The 20,237-nt window shown below is 46.8% G+C and overlaps 1 protein-coding gene across 2 annotated transcripts in view; it reads left to right on the top strand.

Moving 5' to 3' along the window:
• LOC133351548 (MOB kinase activator 2-like) overlaps positions 1-20,237 on the top strand; it is a 76,284-nt gene that overhangs the window by 13,198 nt on the left and 42,849 nt on the right. Inside the window, exon 1 of one of the 2 annotated variants that reach the window (XM_061566854.1) lies at positions 5,646-5,983. The exons of the other annotated variant lie outside the window; for it this stretch is intronic. Within the exon in view, the coding sequence (XP_061422838.1) occupies positions 5,949-5,983 (35 nt within the window). The 5' untranslated portion in view covers positions 5,646-5,948. Of the gene's footprint in view, positions 1-5,645; positions 5,984-20,237 lie in introns of those variants that run through there. 2 annotated transcript variants of the gene reach the window in all.

Raw genomic sequence — 20,237 nt, 5'->3', positions numbered from 1 at the left:
CTACTGTAACTGCAACAGCCAAACCACTCCCCAAAACAAGCATAGACACGAACACAGAGGTCAGCCGATACCTGTTTGACGGGGACCCAGATTAAGGGGAGAGACGAGGCAGCAAATCCCCGTGCTCTGCGTGGAATGTATTCGGCACAATGCCGACCACACTGCCTCCGCTTCCTTGCTCACAAAGGGGCAGGAACGGTGGTGAGCCCAAGCTGACCCCGTGGCCTCGCACCACACAACTTTTGAGCCACACTCGCTCCACGTGCGCACACCGCAGGGGGTCGTGTACCGCTGCTGCGACGGCGTCAACATTCGTGGTCCGATGCCCGCGTACATGGTCACGTACGTACAGTCAGTGGCGGAGCATGGTTTGCCATGGTTCCCAGTCCAAGGAACTAAATGTTAGCCCCCCCCCCCTCCCCCCCCCCATCATCTGGGATCCCTCGAGATCGAGTATGATGATCTCCCATGCACAGCGATGATGGTCAGAGCTTGTGGCTGATAAGGCCAATCCTGGAACCACATATCTTATTGCTGTCACTGCAACCTATACAAATTGACTAATCGTCGCTGACTGGGGACCACCCTCTGTTCCCCGTGCGGTCATAGGCAGATCTAGAAGCTTTCTAAAGGGCAGACAATCCAAACATTTCCAGAATTCAAACAGGGCCCTACATTATATATTAGGTGGTGACCTTCATATTAGGTGGTGACCTTTGAAAATGTTGCCACACTCAAGCGGCACGCGGCCTCTGCAGCGGTTTCACTCTTATTAGAGGGCATCTAATACACGTGGACGATCACGACTGAGTCAGTTCACTTGTTCTTACAAGGGTTAGAACACTTGAATTTGGGCACAGTTATAGCTGAGTGTATTGTTTACACTATACAATCCAAAAAAACGTTTTATTTACGCTTCCAAAAATGACGGTCCACAGGGCAGGGTCACAGCTTAAAGTCATACATGTATTTGTCTTGTATTAAAATACTGTATATGATCCCCCTTCATCAGGGAACCAAGAAACCCCCCCCCCCCCCTCCCAGGGAGTTTGAGACTGAAGCCCCGAAAAAGAAAGATAGTTTCCAACGTGTGAGCTGTGGTCTGCAAGGTGGTGGATAGAACCGTCTTCACGAAACAATATTTTACTGCATGAATGTTGGTCCATGGAAATATTGAGGGTTGACAGCGATCCTTAGACCCAGAACCGAGTGGGGAAAGATTCCTACCTCCTGTTACTACAAAAAAAAATATCTATTTAGGGCTGGTTGTTGTACTCGGCATAACATGCAAACAAAACAAATTCCTCTCTTTTCAAGTTTGACACAGAGCTCATCTTCATTGGCAGCCCTGAACTAGATGTGGAAATTCCACATTTCCATGGCCAGGGCCAGGCTCTCCGTGAAGGTGACCACTGTTGATTTCCCAAATATAACAGTCCAATGTATCCATTATTTCGATTGTGTTGACTTTTAACTAGGATTTGAATTCGCAACCTTCTGCATTTGAGTCAAACAATCTTGATTAGCTGCTGTTCGTTGTATGTGCACTCCACTTGGCTTTGCTGGATAATACAGGTCCTGCCATCGTGCCCAGCTGGTTAAAATCCTTCACGTGAGCGTGCATTGCTTATTATCATTGTCTAGGGATACACGTGCATTTTTCATCCGATGTGAATTACAATGAGCCGTCCAGGGTGACAGCTTGTGTGCAGTAATACTGAACATGTGGATAATAGCAGCTATGTGGTTTGCTTCGGCTAGGTGGCCTCGGTTGGCATTTGCGTGATCGTAGGTGGCGTGATCGCAGCTCAGCCTGGCGATCTTGCCCAGCCTTCCCCTACCCATAAACCACCTCTCACACGGGACAGTGAGCATATCAACTCCTGTGCAATCATCTTTCAATGGACGGAGCCTCGTTTAACAAGGGCTTTGCAGCGTGACCATGCCACCTGCTGTATTGTTTGCAACGATGTATCGCTGTAGAAAGGTGACCTCTTTAGCATAGATAGCCAACCGAATTCGCACGGTTGGTTGCGTAAGGTGTGACAGAAGTTAAACATACAAAAGGAATAATAGCAAAAGCAAGCCTTTCGGAAAATAAACAAGTCTGAACCGCTGCTGCTCGCTGGTGTAATGAGAAACGCAAGCGGATGTCTTTAGAAGGAACAGTAAATACACATGTTCAATGGGCATTTGCTTAGAGCAGGGCCCCGTGGTTTAGAAGGAGTGCTCTTGTCAATGACATCTGGTAATTCAGCAGCATTTGTTTAATAATCCTGACTCTGCTGATGAGACTCAGAAGGTTGAAACCAGTCCAAAACATGCTTTTCTTCCTTAAATAAATGCCCGTTTGATCATTGCAGCCCGGAAAGCCAACAGGCTGATGGATTAAAACATAATTTGTATTTATTTTTCACGGACCGGCTTTGTGCTCGTACATATTTGTCCGCTGGGTTTATGGCAAAACAAATGTTCGCCGCCGAAATCCGAGCGCGTCGTTATCCCGCGCGCTTTCCCCCCCCGCCGCATTCCTGTGAAATGACTGACACCTGGTTGCACGTTCACAGCAGGATTTCGTGCTCCTGAAAGACAGCCAGGGATCGAGTCTGACAGTGGAATGCTCCCTGGAGGCAAGGGCTGTCTTTCTCTTCCTTTGCAGGATGCGCGGCAGTGGAAGTTCCTTGTTTATGCCGATGGATATTTTTTTTGTGATTCCCTCTTTCATTCTTTGCATTACCCGCCAGGCAAACGGGAGAATGGTTGATCGCGGGAGAGAAGAATTTGGGTCAGAGATTTGAATCCGCTGCTTGTGGCTGTAATGGAGAGGTCTTCGGCGTGGTGACGGCTGGTGGAGGCTGCAAGGTGGCACGCAACTGCAGTTAATCTGGATTCGGAAGGTCTTTCTTAATTTGGAGCTTTCGTGACTGCAGGGATTACTCTTTGGTTCTTTCGGTAAAGTCACGTATAAAGATAAAATAATAAATTAAATAATAGCATACTACGACGTTTCGATTGCAACACAAGCAATCATCATCAGGTATAAAAGAAATAGCAACAAGAATCTAACCAGAAAACTATAGACAGACATATAAGCAGACAGATATCACAAAGATACACAGAGAGAGAGAACACGCATCGGCACAGAGAGAGAGATCGTCTCTGTGACGAGGCCTTAAATAGAGAGAGGGGGGCGGGGGCGGAGAGAGGGAGGGGGCAAAGAAAAAATTAGCATGTCAATGAAGGGCAGAGCAAATCCCGCATGAGCGCTGCGGGATGGGCCTTTGTGACATCGGCTGAAGGAGGCGTAGTGGCGCATAGGGTGTTGGTAGTGGCTTGGAGTTAACGGGCATGTGGCGAGGATTCATGGACTCGAACAAAGAACAATGCAGATGGTAATGAGCGGTGTCCGGTTACCGTCGGCAGGTAGGGAGATCGCGTCACCATGAGAACGAATCGGATGATGGTTGGGTTGTCGAGACACGGAGCAGCTTTGGTTTGGAACTGCGCCCGTGCCAAGATGCAGGCCAATTGGCCGATACAAATTTAGTGGCTTGTGCACATTGGAGCACTTTGTGGCTGGAGGTAAAAAAAAATGTAGTTCCAATGTCAGAAGAATGGCAGCAGCAAAGAAAAAACGAAGCGTTCTTAAAATGACATTTTAACCACATTCGGGTTTAATTGTATGCCCTTTGTTAATACGCTGCTGGATTAAATCTTATCAACGCCACGTCGATCACGGGGGCTATTCGACCACCATACTTCCCCATTCTGGCCAGTGTGGGTTGATACAGGGGAGGGGAAGAGGGCAATGCCAGTGCAGATGTCTCTAGAATGGACCAGGTATATTTCCGCATACAGTTTCGCTGATGTGCACGTGTATTCTTACAAGTTAAAAGGAAGTGCCCAAATAATATAGTTTGGGTCCTGAGCCAGTGGTTTAAATTACACATTTGCATCATATTTACAGTATTTATGGCCAGGATATCTTTTGGAAATCGCTATTGACTTCCCACGAAGTGTTACCTATGTTATCACCCCATAAGGATGATGGACAGTGAACTACAACCCGTAAATTATTGTGCGTTCATACACAAATAATGTGTCTCAATGTACATTTAAATGTGTATATAATATGTAATGTAGATGAGGGTGAATGCATGCAAGTTGGTGTATTGACACACTCTCGTTTTGTCGAATTTAGTCATGGAAGATTAAACCGAGTATTTCTCAAAAATCGAGAACACTTTTTTCAATTATATTCCGGTCCATGTTCCAAATACAACGTCTAGCATCGACGGCTCTCCGGGGCAAACACGCGAAGACATCGGATATGTGAACATCGATGTGCACGTGCATAGTGAGCGGAATAATTGGCCGAATATGCGACGTTATGCTTAATTGATTCACTTAAACCTGATGGTGCATCGTGTAAAGGGGCCGTCCATAAATGACGTCACGCACCTGGGGGGGGGGGTCAGACATTTGTGACGATGTGTGACGAAGGGGGGGGGGTTGTTTGAGAAATGTGACGACACATCAAAATGCGCAACTTTAAATAAATATAGACAACACGTTCTACTTAATTAAATATACTTTTTTATAAATGTTTTCTCCTACAACATCAGAGTGCAGCGCCGAATTAAATACGCACTACAATGACAATAGTTTAAAGCGATTTGAAGCATGTTTAATTTTCAAAATGGAAATATGGTTTTGGGGGGGGGCAGAGCTTTGTGACGTCATATTTGAGGGGGGGGTCTGACTTTTTGTGACGCCGTGTGACGAGGGGGGGGGTGGTCAAAAATCGCGTGACGTCATTTATGGACGGCCCCTCTGGCGAAAAGCGCCCAGCTCCGGGCAGACAAGAGAGAAAATACCCGCACAGACGGGGGGAGGGAGGGATGGAGATTGGAGAGAGGTTTGCGATTGAATGAGAGGGAGGAGAGAGACAGAGAGAGAGGGGAGGGATTAAGGGAGGTCCACAGAGAGAGGTGGGTGGGTCTGTAACAGTACAGTGTTGTGTGTGTCTGCTGTCCACAATACGTTTGAGCGCGGTCTGCTCAAGACACTCACAGAGAGGCACTGAGTCAGACGGCTTCGGGAGAGGACGCAGAGCGAGATATTGTGATTTTAAAAAAATCGGAGGGTTTCGCGTGAATTGATGCGTATTTAGCTCGTTGTTTCAAAGTAGACCTGGCTCGCCGGTAAGATAACTCAAATGAAAAGCCCCTAGCGTTTCTTTTTTTTAACATCTCGCAGCGAGGTTCATATTGAACACCGCTGAGTTGGTGGTGGGTGAGTGGGAGGTGGGTGAGTGGGTGAGTTGGTGGTGGGTGAGTTGGTGGTAGGTGAGTGGGTGAGTTGGTGGGTGAGTGGGTGGTAGGTGAGTGGGTGGTGGGTGAGTGGGTGAGTTGGTGGGTGAGTGGGTGGTGGGTGAGTTGGTGGTGGGAGCTGGTGGGTGAGTGGGTGGTGGGTGAGTGGGTGGTGGGAGCTGGTGGGTGAGTGGGAGCTGGTGGTGGGTGGGTGAGTGGGTGGTGAGTGAGTGGGAGCTGGTGGGTGAGTGGGTGGTGGGTGAGTGGGTGGTGGGAGCTGGTGGGTGAGTGGGAGCTGGTGGTGGGTGGGTGAGTGGGTGGTGAGTGAGTGGGATCTGGTGGGTGAGTGGGTGGTGGGAGCTGGTGGGTGAGTGGGTGGTGGGAGCTGGTGGTGACTGGGTGGTGGGTGAGCTGGTGGTATTCAACTGCACCGCAAGCCGAAGGACATCTCGGCAAGGGAGGAGAGAGAGAGGGCAAGAGAGAGAGCGAGAGGCTGCTCGGGAACTGCCTGTGCGGGGATTCTTCTCCTCCCATGGCACGTGGACTGCTGTAGTCGCACGCCGCAGTCGAGGCACTCGCGAACGAGAGCCGAGCAAGAAACGCCCGTGCAGCAGCCAAGAGAGACAGACAGACAGCATGGTGCTCCAAGCCATGGGGAGGCTGTTCAGATGGTGAGTTGGACCACGGCTGAGGATGGAGGTCTTGTGTCCGCAGTTGTGCAGCCTTTGTGAGTAAGCGGTGTTGTGTCCGATTGTGAAAGTGTGCGCGCGCGTGTGTGTGTCTATCTGTGTGTGTGTTTATCTGTGTGTGTGTCTATCTGTGTGTGTGTCTATCTGTGTGTGTGTCTGTTTATACGTGTGTGTCTGTTTATACGTGTGTGTTTTTATCCGTGTGTGTGTTTATCCGTGTGTGTGTGTTTATCTGTGTGTGTGTATATCTGTGTGTGTTTATCTGTGTGTGTCTGTTTATCTGTGTGTGTATATATCTGTGTGTGTCTGGTTATCTGTGTGTGTGTCTGTGTGCGTGTCTATCTGTGTGTGTGTCTATCTGTGTGTGTGTCTATCTGTGTGTGTGTCTATCTGTGTGTGTGTTTATCTGTGTGTGTGTCTATCTGTGTGTGTTTATCCGAGTGTATATATGTGTGTTTATCTGTGTGTGTGTTTATCTGTGTGTGTGTCTGTGTGTGTGTATATCTGTGTGTGTGTATCCGTGAGAGCGGCCTTCATAGGTGCTCGCAAACAGCACTTGCCCCAACAATCTGTTCAGGCTACACGGGGGATCTTTGTCTTTGTGTATCCCTACCACTGCTGACACCGCTGGCACACCCCCTTCATAGGTGCTACTCGCTAACAGCACTTGCCACAACCGCATGTCAAGGCTATAAGGGGGATCTTTGTTTGTATAATTTGGGGAGCGGTGGTGCAGCGGTTAGCGCTCTGCGAAACGAAGCCCGGCGGACCACGAGTTCGATTCCCGCTCACGTCCAATGTCATTGGCAGCCCTGAACCCCATCCCCCTAGGTCAACTCGGCCTTAAATGAGTACCTCGTTGCGATGTGCAAAAATCAGCGTTGGGGAGACAAATGCGGCCGGGCGTGGTGTTTGGTCACACTGCGTGTGCCTTAATAGGTGCTCGCTAACAGCAACAGTCTGTTAAAGGCTGTACGGGGGGGGGGGGGGGTCTTTGTCTTCTTGTTACTTTGCATGTCGTGTCTACGTCTGTGTATGAATAGGTTATCGCATACAGGACGTGTGCTCTCCCTGTGTCGACCTACCTACCCATTCACCTGCAGAGTAAATGTCCTCCTCAACTCACCTGTGGCTCCATACCCCCTGGTGTCGTTCCACACACAACCTACAGTGCTCACCTGCCTTCTCCTCACCTGCCCGTTCACATGGAGGCTGACGCTGAATATTTAATGGTTGGAAAGAATGCCTCGGTTTAAACTCAATTCACATGGAATAATGGATTGGATAGCCGCGACACATTAGCCAACAGCAACACACACTCCCCCATGCCTCCTCACACTCATCGTTCAGACAAATAGCATACATTTAAATGACAGGGTCGATTGCATATCTAGATAATCGATTCGATATTGCATTGTGATAGGGGCTTTGCAGTGGTGAGCTGTTAAATCTCTCGCCTGCTATGCAGGAGGTTCGTGGATTCGATCCCGACCCTGACGCCTGCTGTATATTTGGAGTTTGCGTGTCTCTCTCTCTCTCTCTCCACGTTGGTCGCTTGGATTTGTCTCCGGTTTCTCAGGGTTTTTTTCCCCCCCCTCCACATTTAGAATCAACATCACGCGTTTGGAGTATTTGGCTGCTCAACATTTCCACGTGATGATGACAAGCCACTTTTGTTGAGCCATTGTTTGTGGCCTGGACGCTTCTGAAAAAAAGCCACGTGGCTCAGCGAGCCTTACCTGGTAAAACAACAAAAATAGTTTAGTTTTTAGTTTAGTTTTTTTTCCTCCCTCCACATTTAGAATCAACATCACGCATTTGGAGTATTTGGCTGCTCAACATTTCCACGTGATGATGACAAGCCACTTTTGTTGAGCCATTGTTTGTGGCCTGGTCGCTTCTGAAAAAAATCCACGTGGCTCAGCGATCCTTACCTGGTAAAACAACAAAAATAGTATAGTTTTTAGTTTAGATACAATATTTGATGGGAAACATTTAATTAAAATTATCCACATGTCTCCCACCAATCAATGGCATTTATCTCATCAGCCATGATCAATCCACTGCTGGATGAAGGGCCCTGCCCAATCTCAATATTGTACACTACAGAGTTGTACACCTTTCAAAACTGATTCGCTGTCTCTGATGTGCTCACGAGAGAGGATGGTGTTACCCTGTGCATTGTGCCGTATTACATTCTGTGCAATATACACGTCTTTCCCACCGAAGACGCATGAGTGTCATCTTTTTCGGAGTATTTTTTGTCTTCGATATAGACGTTTTATAGCAAATACAGTCCTTGTGTGTGTGTTGGACTATTAGAAGAACGACCACCAACCCCCCTCTCTATGTTTCAAATGGAAAATATGCATCAACAAAGGGCTGCGTTTACACACAGCGGCAGCGTCTGTTTACCACGCAAGCCAATGAAGGCATCTGTTAACACAAAAAGACAAAGGTCCCCCGTGTAGCCTTTATTGACTTATGGGGGCATAGGGGGGGGTGGAAGGAAGGGCTGTTAGCGAGCACCTATTAGGGCTGAATTGCGTGGTGCGCTGGTGTGGTCAGAAGCGCACCCGGACCGTCTTTGTCTCCCTAAGGGATGTCTCGAACCGCTTCAATTGAATCAGCTCAAAATTTAGTTGAGTCGTCGTTTGGAATCGAACTCTGGTTAATGAGTTTGTGGCGCAGTGCGCTAACCACTGCGCCACCGCTCTGCGCCCCCTCCACCTCACCCACACACGCACACGGATAGGGTTTTTACTATTATAATACTCGTCTTAGTAATTTGTTTATCTGTGTTGCGTGCGTCAGTTTGCTGTGATTACGACGCTTTAAGTGCAGGCAATCAGCATAAATGTCTCTTCTCTTAGCCAGGTGAGGGCCCGTTGACATTCATTATCTCTCGTTCAGTTGGGAACAAGAGGGCATGTAGGGGCCCTCAGTTGGTGCCTCAATCGTTTTGACTTTTTAAGTTGTTCTTTCGAAATTTGACATTTGAGACCAATAAACACCAGAACACAATGGCCAGCTTGCAGTAAAATGGCGAGTTCAGGTACACATCGCGTTGAGATTACAACTTCAGAACGTGTTTCTTCTGGCCTTGGGGTTTTCTTTTATTTAGTAGCTACAGTATATCATTTTGTGGGCGGTAAAAGTTATAATGGGACATGGATAAAAGTGAAACATTTTAATTGGTGATACGAGTCATTTGCCCTGCTCATGATTGTAAAACAGTCCTCGCAAACAACAACAACAACCGCCAGTCGCCACTAAGTGGCGGTGAGGTCACCACGGCGCTTGTGCCAGGCTATGTACACTTGAAGTCCTAGCAAAATACACACACGTGCGCGCTGAATAGTGGCTCTTTCCCTGGGTCTTAAATTTGCATCGCAGGGCATTCTGACCCAAACAAAACCCGGTGGGGGGGGGGGGGAAGAGGGAGCCTTCCCACAATCTCTTGCGCACAACATTTGCTTGACTCCAGCACTGTAGGTTCCTTCATCTTTCAACGGTGGGCGCCTTTCCTGTCAATTGCCCCCACGCGGCCACAGTTCCATTGAAGCTCTGTAGCTGGGGACGTGACGCACGCTCCACGTTGGACGCCCAGACGCCCACGAATCTAATCGGATGATCGACGTGCACTGGATGAACGACGTGCACTCGGCGCACGTCCAGGGAGATGGGAGGAATGCGTTTTTGAGAAAAGCTCCGTGTGGCTGCCTTCCCATAACTACGTAAACACGAGCGGAGGCTTTGACCCTCAGATAAGCCTCCCAATTAGGATGCTGGTGGGTTATTTTTCTAGTGCACTTCGTGAGCATTGGTTTGGAGTCGTGGTTTGGAGTCGTGCGTTGGCAAAAGTCGCTTTTTTCCTTGTGGTTACATAAGTGACCCTTTTTCCACACGTTTTTTATTTATTATCTTGGGTTTCTTTTCCCATGCAGAGCAAAAAGAAATTTATTTCACCTCCCAACTAAAACTGGAGATAGTATATCTTTTGTTCCTTATTCAAGGAATTTGTGTGTTTTTCTTTAATCTAAAATTGGCATGCCACACTGTTCAGCTTCTCTTTCTCGCAAATTCCAAAAAGTAGACGCACTTAAAATTGTGCTCACAAAAAACCAGGCGTTCCGACGCCTCCGCAGATCTATAGAGTACATACAGACAAGCGCTTTGCAACCGGCGCAACGCTACATATGTATGTACGTTGAACTTCTTTCGCACCGTACGTAGCCAACCATGTTAATCCAATTTGCTACGGAAAAAAGCCAGCTGAAACGCCGCCGTGTTTTCCGCAATTATGGAAAAGGAAAGAATACTGATAATTGGTTCTTTACCCTTCTATCTGGCAACAAAACTGACACCTTTTTGCAAGGAGTCATGTTTGCATAGACCGCAATACCTGCAGTCATAATACAAACAAAAGAACATAACTCTGATAATGTGCACTGTCCTTGAAGTTGAAGAAGACAGTGCACATTATCAGAGTTATGTTCTTTTGTTTGTATTATGACTGCAGGTATTGCGGTCTATGCAAACATGACTCCTTGCAAAAAGGTGTCAGTTTTGTTGCCAGATAGAAGGGTAAAGAACCAATTATCATATTTTTACTGGCAAATGAGGTCCCCATAGTGTAGATGCTTACCCCGAGCTCTCATACTCTGATGGTGCATTGTCCTTGAGTTGTGCGCCTTTTGGCGTCATCTGGTCCAACCCATATGAGACTAGGCTCGAAAGAAAGCTGTCTCGGGTGTGGACCAATCAACTTCAAGGACAGTGCACATTATCAGAGTTATGTTCTTTTGTTTGTATTATGACTGCAGGTATTGCGGTCTATGCAAACATGACTCCTTGCAAAAAGGTGTCAGTTTTGTTGCCAGATAGAAGGGTAAAGAACCAATTATCATATTTTTACTGGCAAATGAGGTCCCCATAGTGTAGATGCTTGCCCCGAGCTCTCATACTCTGATGGTGCATTGTCCTTGAGTTGTGCGCCTTTTGGCGTCATCTGGTCCAACCCATATGAGACTAGGCTCGAAGGAAAGCTGTCTCGGGTGTGGACCAATCAACTTCAAGGACAGTGCACATTATCAGAGTTATGTTCTTTTGTTTGTATTATGACTGCAGGTATTGCGGTCTATGCAAACATGACTCCTTGCAAAAAGGTGTCAGTTTTGTTGCCAGATAGAAGGGTAAAGAACCAATTATCATATTTTTACTGGCAAATGAGGTCCCCATAGGAAAGAATACTGTTAGGTTTTTTCGGTAAAGTCACGTAGGTAAAAAATAAAATAAAAAGTTAATAAAAGTACTAATGGAAATTAAATTAAATAATAGATCACAACGTTTCGGAGGCAACACAAGTCTCCGTCATCAGGTGGGACCGTCACAGCTAAAATTACTGCATTACTGCATTTATTTACATTATTACTTTTATTAACTTTAAATTACATTTTTTACCTACGTGACTTTACCGAAAAAACCTAAGAGTATGATTCCTTCCAGTCATGAAAGCTTCGAGCACAGACGAACTCTCCTCCGTGCCGTTCAATGTCCGATCCAGCCCCTCTCCCCTCCCTAACCCCCAGCCCTCCCCTCTCCATTGGTCGCGACGACGCAGTACCAGCGGAAGACGGACGTTCTGTGTGCCGCGTAGATTGAGCGAGCTCGAAAGTGTGCCGTGGAGTGAACAATGCTGGCGAAGCGAGGGGCTGCTATGTAACAGCATTGTGTCTGTGTGACGTTTTTTTAGGTTCAATATTACTTCGTCGTACACTATCAGTGATTCCTAATGGCGCTGCCGTGACGCAATATTTAACCACCTCGTCTGGTATACAGGAAGTCGTGAGTTCAATCCCGACTCTGACCCCTGTGTATTTGGAGTTTGCATGTTCTCCCTGTGGTCGAGTGGATTTTTTTTCGGGTCCTCCAGTTTTTCCTTTCACATTTAGAATCGACGTGCGTTTAGAGTGTTTGGCTGCTATACATTTCCACGTAATACGCCACTTCGTTGGGCTATCATTTGTGGCCAGGTCACATCTAAAAAAAAAGAATGGGCCTTACTTGGTAAAATAAAAATAGATATAGTTTAGTAGAGTAAGTAGCCTGGACTTTGAGAATGCAATATTAATTTCGTTTCCTTATACTATTCATTGACTAACCAGTTGGTGGGCCCTGATCCATTACTGCTAGAAAATCCACATTGCTCCAACAGGGTCCACACAAGTAAAACAACACTTCTGTATTGTGCATGTCTTGTTCAGAAAATGAAAACAAAAGATCGGGTGGGTTCATTTCTGCAGTGGGTTCGTGACTTTCTGTGGGGGAAATTTTCTCAAGCACTCATTAACCCAACTCCCTTAAGAGCTCAGTAAATGTTTGAATGCCCCTGTGTTATGATTAACCTGACCAGCGGGGAGGCTTCTGAGGAACATGACAGGGTCCTTAATTTGCATGAAAGGTTATGAGTGGTGATGTTTATTTTGGTTGTTCGTTGTGTGTTTCTATGTGGCTGCTGATTTGTGTGGCCGAGCGGTTGTGTAGCGGTTAGCGCACTACACTTTGCACTACGCTTTGAACCCGGCGTCCCCGAGTTTGATTCCAGCTCACGCCACCAATACCAGTGACGATTATTTGAACCGGTCCTGGGCCTCCCCTAGGTCGACTCAGCTTCAAATGAGTACCTGCTATGATGTGTAAACATCGCTAATGGGGAGACAAAGGCGGCCGGGCGTGGCGCTGCCCACCCACCCCCTCGTGTGCCTTGGCGGGGCGCGACGATTGCTGCGGTGTGATTCCAATAGAGTAATTTGCGGGCCATTTTCCGAATTTGGCAAATTTGGACCAATGACACCGGCACGCAATGGCCTGCTCGCTTCGAAAGGCGCCAGGGGGTATTTAACGTCCACTGAAGCGAACGGCGCACAGCAGCATTAACCAGGGCGGCCGCAGAGCTCGCACCGCGAACACCCTGCAACCAGTGGCGAACGCGCGGCCTCGGCACATCGTAGCAACTCGCGAAATTTCCGGGCAGGTGAAAATGATGTCCACCTTGTGGTGAGACTGCAATGAATCATCCACGCGGGTGACAGCTGGCTCAGCATTGGTGTCCCATATGAATGAATGTGGAGGTGGAAAGTTCACTGAAAACAATGGGGCACGAGTCCTAACAAATGGGTCGGTTGATGACGACGTACATCGCAGAGTTGTTATATAGTATTATTATATGTAGTATTATATATAGTATTATTATATATAGTATTATATATAGTATTATTATATATAGTATTATTATATATAGTATTTTATATATAGTATTATTATATATAGTATTATTATATATAGTATTATATATAGTATTATTTTAAAATCGGTGTCCCCATGTCCAAACGAGCGTTTAGGCAGCGCTTGTCTCCTCCATCATAGATGGTCCTGAGCAAGTGGTGGCAATTCCACATTCGTGTGTCGAGGACCAGTATCTCCGTTGTTGAGAATAACCGCTGCTGACTTCATTGTAAAGAGTGCCGCCTCACTGGGTGGTTCTTATTTTACTGGCTGGGAGGGAATATGATGACAGTGGTGGTGACTGTTTCGGTGCTGATGATTATATTGTCAGTCATTTTGCTAATGATAGAAATAAATAAAAGGCTTTACCCTTCCTGGCACATATACAGGTGTTAAGATGTTCAAGCACCAAATGGTTTAGCACTGGCAAGACAAAGCAATGAAAGAGGCTCTTTCTGGTGGAGGCCAATCGGTTTCAAAACATATTTGTTTGCATGTTTTACAGCAAGTGTGTGTGGTTATTGCAGGCAGGTGTCTGCTTGGTGTTTGAACATCTAACGACCTGTGGAAATGCCATAAAGTTTATAGACTTTTCCTTTTTTTTAATCATCTTCATACTGCCCTGGCACAAAGAGTCCCTGTAGACTATTTTGCTGATGTTTATAAGAATAATGATAATCGCGATGGCTGGGATGATTTAACCCTAACCTCGAGTCGAGCTCAGGCGTTCGAATCCATGTCTTCACTCATGAGGTAGAGCGTAATGCCAACTGTGTAATGCCAACTACGTATAGCCCCGGACGTGTATGTTTTTGTTCTGTCTTCAAATGACCACATACTGTCGTGTGCGTGTGCACATTGCCTATATTGTGGGAGCGGTAGTGTAGCGGTTAGCGTGCTGCGCTACAAACCCAGTGACCCGAGTTCGATCCCCGCTCACGGTCAACACCAGTGACGGTTATCGGAACCGGTCCTGGGTCTCTCCTAGGTCGGCTTAGCCTGAAATGAGTACCTGATGCGGTGTGTAAACATCACCACTTTGGGAGACAAGGACGGCCTGGTGTGGTGTTGGCCTCCTTCCCTCTCGTGTGCTATGCCGGCCTTCATAGGTGCTCGCTAACAGCACTTTTCCCAACAGTCTGATGAGGCTATATGGGGGATCTTTATTTTGTCTATTTATTTTTAATGGTACACATTGGCGTGACCACCAAAGCTGGGCTAATGGATTCTAATCCAATGAGGAAGCCTCACAGAGAATTAAAGGGATCTCTCCGGATTTGCGAGGTTCTTGATAAGTAGGATGTTCTCTCTTAGCTGTGTGTGCTGCCCATTTTACGCACCAATCATTCAATGACTCGGAACTGGGGTTGGTGGGACACGTAAAGACGGAGCCAGATCGGCATTGCCCCCCCCCCTCCCTTGAAAATTCAAATGGTGATAACACTTTGGGCCAAATTCACATCTTGACGCAATGGCAGAACGGTCACACGATCGGCGAGTTGTACCAAAATTGTCCCACTTTTGACAACAACTATAGTTTAGAGTGGGTTCATCACGATGGAAATTTGGCCCTGTACCTATTTTTGATGGTGTTATTATTATTACTACTACTCTGTGTTGCAGAATTACAAAGGAGCAAGCACCAAATCATGCCTATGATGAATACTGTATAAGGGTAAGGCCATGGTCAAAAAAGTCAATCTGTACTACATGCAAAAGGCATAAGGCCAACAAGGGGATTTGATGGCTGGAATCGGTAAAACAGATGGACGAGTTAACCTTTCTCTTGTGTAAATACTGGACTGCATAATGGATGTGACCCTGGCTATAAAATGTCTGACCTCAGAAGGCTGATGTGTGACTAGCTTTGGAATTCCACGAGCCCTTGAGAGTCCCTTGCGTCTTTTATTTGTGTCTCTTCCCCCCCAATCCAATGCCGAGTGCGCTATCCGCTATCCGTGTTGTGTCGTGAAGCAAAGAAGTCGTTCGTAAACTCTTGCAGTGCATTCCAACACCCTGTGCTCGCGAGCAGTCCCACGGAAGCGGAATTCACAGAACTTCTTCAGAGACTCTTTCCAACGACCTCTTAGGGGGCGGGTGGGGGGAAGTATTTTCCCCAATGCCCTTCTACAGAGTAATGTTCGTCAACTTGGCAAACTTGTATGTTTAACTCGCAGAGCTGAAATGCAGAGAAATTAAGCGAAAAACCAAATTTGGTGGGTTTTTTTGGGTGCATCACTGGTTAGGCGATCAACTTGAGGACCCTGCGTTTACACGGAGGCTGCTGCCCAGATTTGAATGCAGGGTTTCAGCGGTGCCAGCTCAGCACACTGAGCTCTTAGCTCCAAGTTGCTCGACCACGACTGGTCCTCGCGTGTCATCCTAAATGCAGCGCTGATTGAGTTCTTGTGTTACGCGATTAACAGTGAGCACATTAAGGTGTGATTTATTGAATCTGGTCTACAGACTTTTTTTGCAACGTTAGACGTAAAAAAATTAGCCCAATGAATAGCGCACATTTGTTTTGTTTTTTAAAGGAGTACATACAAGACAGTTTTACTGGTACGGTCATTACTTTCGTACATTTAATTAACTGTACATTAATACCCTTGAAAAAAAATATTCACCCATTGTGGTGGTTACAAAGAATAATGCTTTGCCTCGAGGCTTGGCTTTGGCGGCCAGTGAGTGCGATATTTGTTGTCTGCTGACTGAACACTCAGCTCGGTCAGAAGGCCTTGAGTTCAAATCCCGGTCAGCGGGTCCACTCAGCCCATCATCCCTTCTTTCGAGGGTCAACAAATTGAGCAACTGTATATAACCACTCTGTGGGAAGTCTTAACGCTGGCCACCCTTTGGAGGGATGAACCCTGTCATGGGATTGTGGGAAATTTCCACTGCTGTCTCAGCACCGCCATTGGAGATGGGTGTCGTGCCATTTATCACTTGAGCAGAGAGATAATTTCGTTTTCTTAAAAATGAAAGGGACGGAGAAGGGAGGTTTGTGTGGAATGAAGAGGGCAATCTCCAAGGCCAGAAAGCCTGGATTTGCCTAGCTCGTATACATTGGAGCGTAGCATACGTACAAAAGCAATCTTTGTTAGCGGAATTTGATCTTTTTGGAGAAAACGCTGTTAGCGAGCACCAATTAAGGTCCACAAACACACAAAAAGGTGATTATGTCAATGTGGGTGGACTCCTGGGGCAAGTGCTGTTAGCGAGCGCCTACTGAGACTGCAAAGGGGGACGGGGTGGTGGGGGGGGGGCCAGCACCGTACTTGTCCTGCCACATTTGTCTCTCTAAGTGCTGACGTTGGCCACAATAAACACCGCATTAATATTAAGCTCGGTCAACCTAGTGGAGTCCCACACCAGATTCTGTTATGAGAGTGTCTGGAGATGGATGTGGATGCTGCAATTTAGATGTTACATAAATCTGAATTGTAATATACTGCATTGTATGATAGTTTATATGGATATCATGATTTGTCTCCCTCGCGATTCAGTGAAGGTCCAGATTCAGGGGCACATTTTGATTAAAGTAAACTTTCTTTACATGGTGTTGAATGTAGCCACCACCTATTAAGTCCTGCTCGACACACACCAACAGAGACAAAGATACCCCCCCCCGTATAGCTTGAATGACATTTGGGGCAAGTGATGTAAGCGAGTACCTATGAAGATCAACAAGGCACAAGAGGGGGTGGTGTGGCCATCACCGCACCCGGCCACCATTGTCTCCCCAGAGCAGATGTTTACGCACCCCACCAGGTACTAATTTCAATCTGAGTCGACCTAGGGGAGGGCCCAGACCGGTTCAGATATTTGTCACTCATATTTGCTATGAACGGGAATCGAACTCGAGTCGCCGGGTTAATAGCAAGGTGCGCTAACCACTGCACTACCGCTGTCCATCCACATGCATAACACACACACACAAATACACACGTGCAGCACACACACGCATTCACCTAAACAAGCGATCGTGGTATTTTTCTGCCTTTGAGGGTTTATAATATAAAATCGAGCCGGGGCATTGGACCAGTCCAATTAGGGCCCTTTCTGGCTGCGGCGTTGAGGCTACGCTAACACGCGAGCGACCGGAGCGCGAGTTAGGCACCAGGCATCCTGCGTCAGCTACGACTGAGCACGGCGGCGCGGCGCAATAAAAACACGGCGAGGCTGAGATTTGTCATATTTTTATTACCTCGGCATTTCGGTCCCGTCGTGTAAAATTACGGAGGCGGGCGCGCATGGCGAGTAACTGAAGACGCTTCTCGTTTACCGCCCGACTGCGATTGTGGTTCACGCGTCAGACTGTGGCTCATTGCCTCCTTAAAGGCCGACGCTGCCAATTTTAACGAGTCGAGTTTTTATTTAGATTTGTCAGCCGCTAACGAATCTCCGGTGCTCCGTTTTAGAGTGCTCCGCTCGCAGTCGCAAGGGGTCGCAAGTTCAAATCTCAGCCAGGGGTCAACTCGGCCTATCTTCATAACCAAACCCCCAAGGGGTTGCCACATTGAGGGAAGGCAGCAGTGGTTGTGTCACAGTGGGGTGAGATTGACTCCCGTCAAGAAATGTGGAATTCATCAAGGACGACGATGCAGACCAGTGGCGATGACCCCTAACGCTCATTTGAACAGGGGAGACGCTTCACTGTTTTTTTTCTGCTTCGGAAATTAAACCCAGGGCTGCTTTGTTCATTCTCATCCGCTCCGTTTTGCCCTGTCCATCAGTGCGGGCTGGTAAGGGGAGCACATTAGACCAATGGCTCGGAGTATAAATGTTCAGGAAACCGGACTTTGATTTCACTGCCTGGCGGATGTGATGGGTTTTTTGAAGCGGCGGAGGTATAAGGTGATTATTGTAAATTTACAGCACAACCGGAGAGAACTCGTGAACGTTTTAGCTTGTAGGGTGAAACTGCACTTGCGCAGAATGTGGTTTCAGAGGGTTATGGGGAAAGTTTTTGGCAGAGATTCTGCAACATGTTAAGCGCAGTGTTGTATTCTGGGCAACCTTTATGCATGTCAATGCAGTTCAACTTACTTGCCTTTATTTAACCTCGTGAGAGATACATCTCATTTAGTAAGTTAAACGTGTTCAACTATCGTTATTGTTTTTACCCTGTGAGTTGGCAGCGATGGTTTAATTCTAAACTCAAGAGAATAATGATTTTCCACTGGGGGTTTTATTCCCCCTAGGTAAGTCCAAATATCTCCCATATCCAAACGAAAATTGGGCAATGCTCAATTTAATTGCCTGCCTTAAGCCAGTGATGGTAAAATTCCCACATTCCTAGGGGGTGGGGGGGTCTTGTCTCTTGCATAGGACAGCCACGGTTGTTGAGCTTCTGCAAAGTGGTGCTCAACTTATTAATCCCAGAGTAATGATGGGGGGGGGGGGGGGTGAGTCCGACCTCTATCAGGGATTTGAACTCCTGACCTTCCGATGTTGAGCTGAGCTCTGTGAGCACGGCAACACCGACAAACAATTTATTATAGCTTGGTTGCAGCCCTTCCCTTCAAGATGACGATGTGACGTGGAACTACGATATGCACTGCACAGCAAGCACTTACACACGCTTGTAAATTGAATGGTGATGTCATCTTGCAATGCAAAGCATGCTGGGTCTGATATTAATTCCTCCGTAATTTTTTGATATTGGCAATACGTATTTTTTTTGCACCGACTGTACTTTATGAGTTTGAGAATTGCCGTAAAATGTTCTGTCCAGCCATTACAGTTCTCGTAAACAAACAATAAGGACGTCAAACCGTGCATTTCCCGTACACTTTTGGTAATTCCCCTTAGAAACTACCAGAGCGGCCATTATTGGAAATTGAGCCAATGCCCGATGAAAAGTGCTCTGGTGCTAGAAAGCAGGCTGGCCTCCCAGACATTGTGTAAAATAACTATTTACCTTCTCATGTGTTTTTTTATTCATTATCACGAGTCGTGGCTATGATTCGAATCGCAAATGAGTTAATTTGTTATTCGCGTTTTTACCACCTCATTTGTGTAATTTATCCACTTTCGTTTGCCCCAATAGCCTACATGTCACATTGGCATATGATTTGTGTGCAAGTTGTTTTAAGACTGAAAAAAATCAATTCGTAAACGTGTGATTCGATCAGTGAGCTTTACATGACAATTTTCGTTGATGAATTGATGCCCTTGACCCTCTGGCCAGACGTAACACCCAGCCAGCTACCATAGCAGCCACTTGTATAACCCCCAGTGGTGTACAGTACCCCTAAAGCCCCAGTCGCGACACTGAACCTCGTCACCAACACTCTCCTGGCAGATCTGAGGGGAGGGGGGAGATGACCCCCTCCTTGAGACCTCGAAAAAAAATGTTATTTTATAGATATTCACCAAAATAAAATACATTAAAAATACTTATTTATTCATCTAAGGCCCTCTTGAAAAGGCTTCAAAATGCCGAGACGCGCCCTCCCAATGGGACCTTTCTCTTGGTTCCACCTCGTGTTTATAATGTACGCTGACCCATTTTTTGCGTTAATCTACTCGTGTATAAACCCGCCTCACTGCTGAACATTTGAAAGTGTATACGGTGTTGCCAAAAGTCAAGAGTCGGTGTGGTTTCCCACTCAAATTAACATGGAGCGCGGGGCATTTCCTGTTTATGGTTCTGAGAAAGTGGCACAAGTAGTGACAATTAATTAATATAAACTGTTATCCGCACTTATCTGTGATTTTACCCACACCGAAAGCGGCTTCCTAATACTCGCGATATTTCCACGGATGAGAGGAGTCGTCCTGTTACCCGCAGGGCTATCCGCAAGTAGCAGGCGCTATGCCATTACTCCTATTATCCGTGATTTATTTTGTTCACGGATAAGAGGGAATCCCGACAAGTTCATCCTTTCACCCGCTTGGTTATTTGCGAGTAAAATCACGGATAACCCCGTGGATAATAGGATCC

Source organism: Lethenteron reissneri, chromosome 37 (assembly GCF_015708825.2).
Source record: "Lethenteron reissneri isolate LAM-NWPU_2019-01 chromosome 37, ASM1570882v1, whole genome shotgun sequence".
NCBI lineage: Eukaryota > Metazoa > Chordata > Hyperoartia > Petromyzontiformes > Petromyzontidae > Lethenteron > Lethenteron reissneri.
This window is presented reverse-complemented; position numbering and strand designations above follow the sequence as displayed.